The following is a 12,274-nucleotide window of genomic DNA, read 5'->3' as shown; positions in this document are numbered from 1 at the left end:
TCTACTGCTCTATCTAATTTGACAGCCATTCTATCTTGTATCCCTCTATCCCTACTGCTCTATCTAATTTGACAGCCATTCTATCTTGTATCCCTCTATCCCAAGCGCTCTATCTAATTTCAGAATCCAAGTTTTCAGAAATCCAAGTTTTCAGATTCCAAGTTTTCAGAAATCCAAGTACCAGTACTTGATCTATCTGTTACAGAATTCTGAGAGATCTCTGCTCTCACTGCTCCTTCTTTCCTGTCATTAAACTCTCTCACATTCAGTCATTTTGCTGAAAATTACAATTAGAAAGTTGAATATACAGTAGTAGAATATCAGTACAGTAGAACTTATAGTAGAAACTACTTATACAGCCCTACATTTGTAGTTTTAACTTGGCATTACTCTTTGGAATAAACACTGATAGTTTGGCTTACTGGTGCAATTACTTTGATACATTATATAAAATATACACCTTTTGAAAGGTTTATTTGTAATAAGATAATCTGACTATTCTGTAATATATTCAGAGTGCTATATTCACATAAATATTAAATTTGATTCAAATACATTTTTCAAGTCTGTTTCATTGGCTATAATATTTGACTACAAGTTTATACTATTATTATTTAAGGACAAACCCTTTTTTGTCACTCAGTGTAAGTGTTCAGTTAGAATTGTCATCTAGAGGCGGCCCTGAGAACCCAGACTTCCTGTTTCCTGACTGCTGCAGAACATCCAGCTGAAGACTCCCCATCGCCTGTCATCTGATCACCACACCATCACAGCTCCTTATATTTGCTTTAAATTTTAAATATCTTAAAGATTTACACAAAGTCTACTTAAAAGCTAAGATTCTTATCATAGCCTGTTGATTGATTGTTGAGATTTATTCTGCATATTACTTTACAGAAGTATAGACCTATTTGTTATCCAGTCTGGTTAAAAAAAAATATAAGAAGTAATAATATACAGTTTTTGAAAAAGTTACAATAAAACAGACCAAAGTGTTTTCAAAGAACTTTAAATAACTTTTATATTTAGTTTGTATTTAAGTCAGCCTTTTACATCAATTCTGATAAATCTCTGATTTAATAGTTATTAAAGTCATTAGTTTTTCAGTGTTTACAGGTTGACTTTTGTTTACATTTGTGTATAAATACATATAAGGTCCAGTTTGTACTTCAAAATGCCAAGAAAAGGTCAAAGGTCGCAGTCCCAGAAGCTTAGATGGCAAAAGCAGAAAGAACAGGTAAATGTTTCTCAGAGCAGTGAGCAGGTAAAGGTGTCTGTTACAACTATTCCCAGTCCAGAAGTGCAGAACAGTGCTCAGACAGCTGCAGTGTCCTATGCAGATGTGGTAAAGAGAGGTGTTCGCTCAGCATGTGTGTCAGATGCTAAAGTACAGCAGGTAATCCAGACTGAACCCCAGGTAACTCTGCAAATGCAGCATGATGGAGAAGCTCCAGGACCATCTCATGTACAGGTTACAAACAGTGAAAGTCATCCACGAGTGAGTAGCATCTGTGCATCCCGAAGCCAGGCCTCTGCTAAGTATGGAAAGTACAGGAATCAGCAATGCATGGCGAACAGTTTGGTTTTCCTGTCATTCTTACACGAGGATGAATTCATTACCAGAGCAGATCTAAACCGTGTGTTGGATAAAGGCCATGCTGTGTATTCAGATGCCAGAAAGAGGTTTGTGAACAGCGTGTTCCTCGCCTGTGATGAGCTTCCCACAGTGGTCACCAGCCGCAGACACCAGTATCAAGTGGATATGTCTCAGTTTGCTCATTACGGCACATTTGATGGTACAGCTCACCTTCCGAGCCTTGAACAGGGACTACAGTGTTTGGCTTCAGCGGTTTGCTATGCTTTGCTAGTCATGGGAGGAACAGTCATCGCAGTTTGCAGGCTGACTTCAGGTGAATATGCATACTTTGACCCTCACCCACGTAAGTCTACAGGAATGCCATTGTCGCTAGCTGTAAGTGGTGGAACTGCAGTTATGTTAAAATTCACACGTCTTAACGACATGATTGACAGGATCAAACGCTTGTACCGAATGTTTAGCATCGCACCAACCTGCACTTATGAGCTACAGCCTGTCGAGTTTCACAGTGAAAACGCAGCTGACCAAACAGATGCTGATGAAAACAGACAAACAGCTACAACTGTTCCAGCACCAGCTTTAAATGAACCTGAATTTGAAACCCCAAAATCCACTGAGCAAACACAGAAAACTGTGACCCACACTTTAGCCACTGAAGTGATGTCATCCAGAGTGGATTATTCAAATGAGCCAGCCGCTGAGCTGAACAATTGTCCTTCTGATTATTTAGAAATAGAAACCTCTGCATCTTCTGTAAGAGACACTCAGGTAACAAAAGAATCTGTTCCTCAGAATGATTTAAACACTGCCTCCTGTTTAACTAAGACAACAGAGGAACTCTCACATAAACTGTTGAAGCGTAATAAACAGCAAAGGAGAAAGATTAGGAGACGATTATTGGTCCAAGAAAAACTACCACAGAGAAAGGAAAATGAGAAAAAGAAAGAAAGACAGACGTACACTTTTGATGAAAGCTTTAAGGCAAAGAAAAAAGATTCTAGTAGAAAGTCTCATGATTCTGATCACAGTAAGAAAAAGAGTGTGTACAAAAATAATCTGTATAAACTCAATGCTACATATAGAGAGAAACAGAGAGAATATTTGAGAAAAATCTATAGAGATAGTGCTAAAATTAGAGAGAGAAAAAGAGAACGTGTCATAAGGATGTATAAAGAAGATTCTTTATTCCGAGAAAAGCAGAAGGAACGTATAACAAGAACATATAGAGAATCTACCATTTTCCGAGAAAAGCAGAAGGAACGTATAACAAAAATAAAAAAGAAAAGCAGAAGAACGTATAACAAGAACATATAGAGAATCTCCTATTTTCCGAGAAAAGCAGAAGGAACGTATGAGAAAAACATATAAAGAATCTTATAGACAATGTCCTATATTCAAAGAAAAGCAGAAGGAACGAATAACAAGAACATACAGAGAATCTCCCATTTTCCAAGAAAAGCAGAAGGAACGTATAACAAGAACATATAGAGAATCTCCCATTTTCCGAGAAAAGCAGAAGGAACGTATAACAAGAACATATAGAGAATCTCCCATTTTCCGAGAAAAGCAGAAGGAACGTATGAGAAAAACATATAAAGAATCTTATAGACAATGTCCTATATTCAAAGAAAAGCAGAAGGAACGAATAAGAAGAACATACAGAGAATCTCCCATGTTCCGAGAAAAGCAGAAGGAACGTATTAGAAGAACATACAGAACTTGTGCTGAGTTCAGAGAGAAACATAAAGCTTACATGAGGTCATATGTTTCTAACCTATATAAAGAAAGTGAAGAATTTAAACAGAAAAAACGATCTTACATCACTAAACGTTATGGAGAAGAGACACAATTTCAGCAGCAACACAAGGACAATATGAGAGAACGAATGAGAGTAAAATATTGGAACGGTTTTTCTTTTAGACAGATGCATAATTTCAGATGTGCAATGAAAATAAAAAGAAAATATCGCCAGATGCATCGACCAGTTGAAAGTTTACAGTGTCAGTCAGATAACACTTTAATGAATGAGGCCATATCTTGTTTCAGATCAAACATTAAATCAGCACCGTCTTATGTTTGTACTGTTTGTCTAAAAGCTTCTTTTCCTAATCAGGTGAAAATCTGCAAAAGAAACAATTACTCAAAACACCAAACTGTAGCTCAGCAGTGTCTAACTGGTAAATTTGTTCATATGTGTGATGAAGCATGTAATGATCACTGCAGCTTTCCCGTTGAGAGAAAAAAGGAGTATATCTGTCACACGTGTCACAGTTCCCTCAAAAGTGGACGCATGCCAAGGCTTGCTGCTGTCAATGGTTTAGAACTGCAGGATATTCCAGCTGAACTGTGTGATCTCAACATTCTGGAGAGACATCTGATTGCAAATGCATACCATTTGCTAAGATTATTCCTCTTCCAAAGGGCAGACAAAGACTCATACGTGGTAATGTGGTGTGTGTACCATCTGAGGTCCAACAAACAGTTGATTCTTTACCTCGGCTCAGAAACCATCACAGATAATGAGGATCAAGCTAAAAAGACGACTGTGCTACAAAGGCCATCAGCTGTTCCAGACTGTCACCTGGTCTAAACTGATCCAAGCCCTGCGTAAACTCAAACAGATTCATCCACAGTACACAGATATTGTTATCAGAGATGATGCATTGCTTTGTGATCCTACGTTGCCTGATGATGACAGCAGTGATGAAGCCAGCATGGGAAGTGATGATTATGATGAAGCAGATTTAATGGAAATTGACAACTATGAAAAAGATGCCCTTTTGTGCGAAAGTGAGTCTGAAAGTGAACAAGCTATTAATATGCAATCCTGTGATGAACAACCAGAGGAACAAAATCCAGAGGAACCAGAAAGTGATTTGAACAATGGAGGTTTTGCTCTAGAAAGTTGTCTGCAGCCTGTAGACATTTCAGAAGAGATTCTCTGTTTCACTGATAACACATATTGTGTGGCTCCTGCAGAAAGAAACAATCCTGTTAGCTTCTTCAGAACTCCTCATTTGGAAGCCATGGCATTTCCTGTGCAGTTTCCTACTGGTCAGAATACACTGGATGAAAAGAGACGTCTCAAGCTCACACCGAGTGCTTACTTCAAGTCAAGGCTTTTCAACATTGATGCAAGATTTGCTAAAGATACAAATTACCTGTTTTTCTCACAGTTTGTCACTGAAATACACTTGGCTAATTCCAGCATGACAATACAGTTAAGGAAAGGTAAAACTATGACCAAAGATGGACGCAAAATCACATCAGGAATGTTACAAAGTAAGACAGAAGTAGAAAAGCTGGTAAGAAATAAAGATGCAATCAGATTTATGCAGCCACTCAGAGGAACTCCAGCTTACTGGCAGAAAACTACCAGAGATTTATTCAGTATGGTCCGCCAAATAGGAACACCTCAGTTCTTTGTCACTTTCTCTGCTGCTGAGATGAGATGGCCTGAAGTGATTCAAGCAATAAAGAGACAGCAAGGTGAAGAGGTTGATTTTGAAGCCCTGGACTGGTCAGAAAAGTGTGAAATTCTAAGATCAAATCCAGTAACCACCATGCGAATGTTTGATAAACGTGTTGAGGCTTTGTTCAGAGATTTGCTTTTTTCTCCTGCACAGCCCCTTGGTGAAATCATTGATTACTTTTACAGAGTTGAGTTCCAGCACAGAGGTAGTCCGCATATACACATGTTGCTGTGGATTCGAGAAAAGGTAGAAGTAGATGTGGATGACGACCAAACTGTCTGTGATTTTGTGGACAGATACATCTCAGCTCAGCTCCCTGATCCAGAAAAACAACCTGAACTGCACAAAAAAGTCACTGAACTACAAAAGCACAGCAAAAACCACACAAAACATGTTTAAGAGTGTGAACTCTGGTTGTAGATTTGGGTTTCCAAAACCACCAGCCATAAGAACAATGATTGTGAGACAGGATGAGGATTCAGACACTGAAGCTGCAAAAGCCAAACTCAGACCTTTGTTGAACCTGCTGAAAGAACCTGAAGCTGCTTCCCTCACCATAGAGCAGATTCTGTCACGATGCAACTTGACAATGAATGAGTATGAACAATGCCTCCAAGACATAAACAAGAAAACAGCTCTGATTCTGAAACGTGACCCAAATGAGTGTTGGATCAACAATTACAACCCAGACCTGCTTGAAGCCTGGAACTCTAATTTAGATGTCTCATTAATTTTGAATGCCTATTCATGTATAGAATACCTCTGTAAATATATAACGAAGAAAGAATCTGGCCTCTCTGAATACCTGAAGACAGTTATTGATAACTCTGATAAGAACACCGTCAATGAATGTGATGAAATGAGAGCTGTGATGCAGGCTTACTCAAAAAAGAGAGAAATCAGTGCACAGGAGTGTGTGACTCGAGTCTGTGGCCTAAAAATGAAAAAGTGTTCCCGCAGTGTTGTATTTGTACCAACAGATGATAACCCAGTAAAAATGAGTCGCCCGATGAGCTACCTGGAAAGCACAACACACGACAGCTGTAATATTTGGATGACAAGTTTGAGTGATAAATACAAATGCAGACCTGAGACACCAGAATATGAGGAAATGTCCTGGCTGATTTTGCTGCCTTGTGCCGGTTGGTGAGTGGTCCAAATGAAGGAAAAGATGTGCTTCCTCTTCTAAACCAGCTTGGATTTGTACAAAGGCGAAAGAATGATAAACCAGCTATAATCAGGTATTACCACAGCTCACAAGAAAAAGATCCTGAGCAATATTATGGTCGACTGTTGAGACTTTACCTTCCACACAGATCAGAGCAGGAACTGAAACCACAAGGGTTTCAAACCTATCAGTCCTTCTACAACTCAGGTTTTGTGCAACTTCCATGTTCAGACCACAGTGAGTCTGTGAAAAGGATTGTGAAAAGAAATAAAGACAAGTATGAGAAGAACTCTGAGGATATTGAGAGTGCACTGGAAGAATTTGAACAAAATAGGGATGTTGTGATTGATGAATGGTGTAATCTTGCTCCTGAATCTGAAGTTGTGAGGCTACAATGTGATGAGAATCTTCCTGAGAGACATTCTGATGATGAGAACGAACAGGAGAATGTTCCCGACTACAGTCGTCAGTCTGATGCTGTAACAGAGATCAGAGCCATCAGAGAACAACCTGCAGTAGATCCAGCCGTGGTAAGTGTAATGTATCAGAATCTGAACCAGAAGCAGGCCTGCGTGTTCTATGCCATTAGAGACTGGTGTATTCAGCGCGTTTGTGGTTTGAACCCAGATCCATTTCTCTTCTATATCAACGGTGGTGCAGGAACTGGTAAGTCACATCTGATTAAGTGTATTCACTCTGAAGCATCAAAGATCCTGAGCAGACTGCCTGCTAATGCAGAAGAAGCTGACATATCAAATCCAACTGTTTTACTGACTTCATTTACCGGTACAGCAGCTTTTTCTATCAGTGGCTCTACATTACATTCCCTACTGAAACTACCCAGGAGTCTGAAACCACCCATTCAAGGACTTGGTAATCAACTGGATGAAGTCAGATCTGAGCTTATAAATGCTGAAATTATTGTTATTGATGAGATTTCAATGGTTTCAAAACCCCTTTTTGCCTATGTGGATGCAAGACTGAAACAAATCAAAGGCACTCAGAGACCTTTTGGTGGAATGTCAGTTTTAGCTGTTGGAGATTTTTACCAGCTGCCACCAGTGCGACAGTCTAAACCTCTCTGTGTTTACGATCCAGAACAGATTGACCTATGGCAGGAACATTTTCAGATGATCACTCTAACCGAGATCATGCGTCAGAAAGATGATGTGGCCTTTGCAGAGATGCTGAACAGGATTAGAGTCAAAGAAAAGACAGATGAGCTTTCTCAGTGCGACAGAGATTTGTTGTCACAGGCCGTGACTGCACCAGAAGAATGTCCAATCGAGGTCTTACACATTTATGCCACCAACAAGAATGTGGAATCCCACAACACAGATACCCTGAAGAAGCTTCATTCAAACATTATAATCATCAATGCAGACGATTTCCAGAAGGATAAATGTACAGGCAGAATGGCACGAAGAGACAAACCATTTACAGGTGGGCGAAATGATTTACCCGACACTCTGAACGTTGCAGAAGGAGCTCGAGTCATGCTTACCAGAAACTTGGACACACTAAACGGTTTAGTCAATGGTGCTTTTGGTATACTGGTAAAGGTGGTGAGATCTGAAAATGATGGACAAATAATTAAACTGGGGCTCAGAATTGACAACAGGCAGCCTATGAGACACAACCGCAATGCTAATGCAGCATCTGATGATCTGGTTTACATTGAGAGAGCAGAGGAGAGTCTGAAGTTTAAAGGAGCAGTACGCAGACAGTTTCCTGTAAAGCTAGCATTCGCCTGCACAATTCACAAAACCCAGGGTCTTACAACACAGACAGCTGTAGTTTCAATGAAGAACATTTTTGAACCAGGTATGGCTTATGTTGCTCTCAGCAGGGTGACGTCTCTCAGTGGACTCTATTTGCAGGACTTGGATGAGAAAAAGATTTATGCCAATCCCGAGGTAACTGCAGCGCTCCAAACCATGAGACAAGCCAGTGTTGAGGAAATGATGCCTCTTCTTCAGGTCAGAGAAACAGCCAGCAGACCTGACACTTTTACACTGATCCATCACAATACAGAAGGTTTGCCATCTCACATCAGTGACATCAAGAGTCATCATGAAATGTGTTTAGCAGATGTTTTGTGTCTTACTGAGTCTCACCTCCAAGGCTCCTTTGTTGCAGACAGTCTTCATTTGGACGGCTACACAATGTTCAAACGCAACAGACATGTGTCCTACACAAACTTTCCTCACATGGCCAGCAGAAGTGGTGGGGGAGTTGTTGTGTATTTGAGGAATCATTTTCAGGTTCAGGTAAAACAGTATATGCATAATGTCACTGATCTTGAGTTTTTAGTGTTGAAGGTTCAGGCTCCATTCCCTGCGCTCATTGCTGTTGTGTACAGACCCCCAGATTTGCACACTGTATTACAGTTTGACACCATTCATGCAAAACCTGGTAAGTCTTTTAGATTCACTTGAAATAATGGACTGTCACCCAATAATTGTGTGTGGAGATTTTAATGAGAACCAGTTACAGAGTGGAAGAAAACAGATTCTGGAGCAGTTTCAGTCGAGAGGGTATTCACAGCTGATCACTTCTGCCACTACAGACAAGAACACCCTGCTTGACCTCATTTTTATTTCTCAGCCACAGCAAAGTCTTCATTCAGGTGTCCTGAGAACATATTACAGTTACCACAACCCTGTGTTTTGTGTCCTGTCCTTGAGCCAATCATGAAGTCGTCTGGTGAGTTTTGAAACAATTACAGATCATGTTTGTTACAGAGTTTACTGATTGTAGAGCATGAAAAAGATTTTTCATTGAAAAAAGGGTCTTCCCTACTCTGTCTGTCAGAAGACCCTTTCTTATTGCAATGTTATTAATCATTTCACCAAATCAGTGCTGAACTTCATCCAGAGCAGGGAGATCTGCTTTCTGCTATCATGCACCTCTGATCTGAAATGTGCTGCAACATTTGATAAACCAACATCATTTTTTTTATTCTCATGTTTTAAATGACTAAATCTTTTTACTGTGACGTATGTAGCTCAACAAACGAGATCTTCCCCTCCAAGAGCTTTAAAATATGAAATAGTAAATAAATCCCAGATAAATGCAGGTATTTATTATGGGTCACATGAATAAATACAGACAATTATATTTTCTTGATTATAGTAGATTTTGTAGAATCAAAAGTTTTTGTGATGAATGAGTTTTTGCTGATCATGTTTTACAGGTAAAAAATGTCAAAAGTTTTAAACTATCTTTAGGCTACCAGAGATGTCTATAATGATACATTATGTAGAGAAAAACATTAGTACAGCTTACAGAATATGTATAAAAACTGATTTAGAAGTAAATGGATAGTTTTCTGAAAGTTCCCGACTACAGTTTAACACCACCCACCCAGCTGAGCCCCCAAGTGTCTATGTAATGCTTGTATGGTGTGTGAGTTTGACTTGGCCTTTATCCGGGTGGGTTTGGGTTTGGGTGGATAAAGGCCAAGTCAGAATTCTCTGAGCAGCTGGAAAAAGCTGCTAATAAACAAAGACATCAGAAAGTGTGGGCTTTAGGTGTAGCCCACGCTTTCTGATGCACTAATTAGACTTAGTAACCGACACCCCATACCAGCATCACATAGACACTTGGGGGCTGAGCTGGGTGGGTGGTGTTATAAGCACTTGTTTTGTTAGATGTATTTTTTCAGACAGGGCACAGTCTCCTTTGTGGCAAAACCTTCAACTTCACCATCCTCAGCTGAAACAACAACATCTTAACCCCATCTTCATAAACTGCTGAGCCAAACCTGATCCATCAGTGCTGGACTGCACAGATAACTACATGCCACAAAGAGACTGCTGTGTTATGAACTGCCATACCAGTGTGTCTTCAATGGAGAAGATGACACACCCATCACCTGACCTCCTGCCTGATCTGGAGACCATCATCATGCTGCCACACTACACACCTCTGAGACCATCAATTATGACTGATACTGTATTTCCTGTCAGAGATGCTCAGTGATCCTCAGAGCAGAGAGAGGTATGATTCTTTATCTTTGATAAAAAATGTCAGTGCTTTTAATTCATTTAATTAATTTAAATCCTGTTTATTGCATAAATAATTCCACACTCAAATGATTATACTTGTTGACACTTTTTGAGTTTTAATTCACATTATGGATTACAAATCTATGCTTTTTCTACTCTGTCTCTCTGTGCAGGTACTGCTGTCTTCTGAGTTCTTCAGTGTCCCAACTGAGACATTCAAACCTCATTGCAGAGCTCATGTCTTTCCTCACCATCATGTGAGTGTGAGATTGCTCTGGATTCTGGTTATGTGTCTTGCAGCACCTATAAGGTATTTCAATATTGTTCATTGTATAACTCATTTGTAGTTTTTAGGCCTTAACACAAATGAAATGTTCCTTTTTCTGTATTTTTTAGAACAAGCTCGTCCAGTGTGCCTGCATTCCAGCTTCTTATACTCTACGCAAGTGGACAGAGTATAAGTGTTTGACCACTCTTACAGACACCGACTTCTGTCAACTCACTTCTACTGATCAGGCACCTCACTCCAGGAAGACAGAGGGCTGCAAGCCTGTCATCATTTCCTGTGTGGCTATTCTTGGGGTAGCATCAGATTTTTCCCACAAATATTAAAAGGTAACACTTGTTTTAAGCTTAGTTATTAAATCAAAAGTCTTCCCTTGTGTTATGTCTGTGAAGGTTCTCATGGTGTCCTTTGATGTAGTCTCTCTCTTCACTTGCATACCCACTACAGAGGCAGTGGAGACTGTCAGAAAACGACTACAAGAAGACAGCTCCTTGGAAGACAGGACCAACTTCACACCCGATCAGATTTGCACACTGTTAGACCTCTGCCTTACCACTACATATTTGAAATACAACGAGGGTTTCTACAGACAAAAACATTGCTGCGCCATGGGCTCCCCCGTGTCACCTATTGTAGCCAACCTTTGCATGGAGGAAGTGGAAATGAAGGCTCTTGGCTCTTTTAAAGGGAGAGTACCCAGCCACTGGTACAGATATGTAGACGACACCTGGGTCAAAATCAAAACACAAGAAGTGGAATCCTTCACTGCGCACATTAACGCCGTGGATAAAAACATCAAGTTCACCAGGGAAGACACAAAGGACGACTGTTTGCCTTTCCTGGACTGCGCTGTGCACATGGAAGAGAATGGCAACCTCAACATTGAAGTTTATCGGAAGCGCACACACACGGACCAGTACCTCCTCTTTGACTCCCATCACCCTCTGGATCACAAACTTGGAGTAATCAGGACCCCCGGGCAGAGCATGTTCCCTTTAAGCCTGAAGGGAAAAAGAAGGAACACACACATGTAAAGGAAGCACTTAAAACATGTGGCTATCCTTATTGGGCGTTTATAAAGTCAGCAAATATGCACAGAAAAGAACATCAGACACCAGCGAGGGAGGATAAGAAAGAGAGATGCAACAACATTGTTATCCCCTATGTAGCCGGTGTATCAGAGAAACTCAGGAGAGTTTTCTCCAAGCACGACATCCCAGTGTACTTCAGACCCAGCAACACACTCAGACAGAAACTGGTTCACCCGAAAGACAAAACTCCTAAACACAAACTTAACAATGTGGTGTACGCTGTACAGTGCAGCGAGGAATGCCCAGACCTCTACATCGGAGAGACCAAACAGCCACTTCACAAGCGCACGGCACAACATAGAAGAGCCACCTCCACGGGACAAGACTCAGCAGTTCATCTGCATCTAAAGGACAAAGGTCAGTCTTTCGAGGATGCCAATGTTCACATTTTGGACAGAGAGGACAGATGGTTTGAAAGAGGAGTGAAAGAAGACATTTACGTCCACTGTGAGCGACCATCTTTGAACAGAGGCGGTGGTTTATGACACCAACTGTCTGCCATCTATAATCCAGTTTTGAGATCCCTTCCCAGACACCTTAATGCCCACTCACATCCTGGGCCATCTGACCTAAGGGAAATCACATGATAGGGTGGGGCCAGGTTTCACAATAAGCTCACCCGAAACCCTGCCTGGTTGGGACCCACACC

At 40.6% G+C, this 12,274-nt stretch overlaps 1 protein-coding gene and 1 long non-coding RNA gene across 2 annotated transcripts; both read left to right on the top strand.

Moving 5' to 3' along the window:
- Nucleotides 1-1,162: 1,162 nt before the first annotated feature.
- On the top strand, nucleotides 1,163-8,140 carry LOC109197389 (uncharacterized). Its single transcript, XM_019352375.1, has 2 exons — nucleotides 1,163-1,910; nucleotides 8,119-8,140. The coding sequence occupies exons 1-2, from the start codon at nucleotides 1,175-1,177 to the stop codon at nucleotides 8,127-8,129; spliced, it is 747 nt and encodes a 248-aa protein (XP_019207920.1). The 5' UTR covers nucleotides 1,163-1,174; the 3' UTR covers nucleotides 8,130-8,140.
- A 2,341-nt stretch (nucleotides 8,141-10,481) lies between these two features.
- Nucleotides 10,482-11,229, top strand: LOC109197533 (uncharacterized). Its single transcript, XR_002058589.2, has 3 exons — nucleotides 10,482-10,558; nucleotides 10,645-10,863; nucleotides 10,982-11,229. It is a non-coding gene; the product is annotated as an uncharacterized LOC109197533 (long non-coding RNA).
- Nucleotides 11,230-12,274: the final 1,045 nt, after the last annotated feature.

Source organism: Oreochromis niloticus, linkage group LG9 (assembly GCF_001858045.2).
Source record: "Oreochromis niloticus isolate F11D_XX linkage group LG9, O_niloticus_UMD_NMBU, whole genome shotgun sequence".
Taxonomy (NCBI): Eukaryota; Metazoa; Chordata; class Actinopteri; order Cichliformes; family Cichlidae; genus Oreochromis; species Oreochromis niloticus.
The sequence above is the reverse complement of the archived record's forward strand: the minus strand, read 5'-3'. Positions and strand labels throughout refer to the sequence as shown.

Excerpts from the sequence above, each read along its gene's own strand:
- LOC109197389 (XM_019352375.1), top strand. The coding sequence starts at position 1,175 with ATGCCAAGAAAAGGTCAAAGGTCGCAGTCCCAGAAGCTTAGATGGCAA.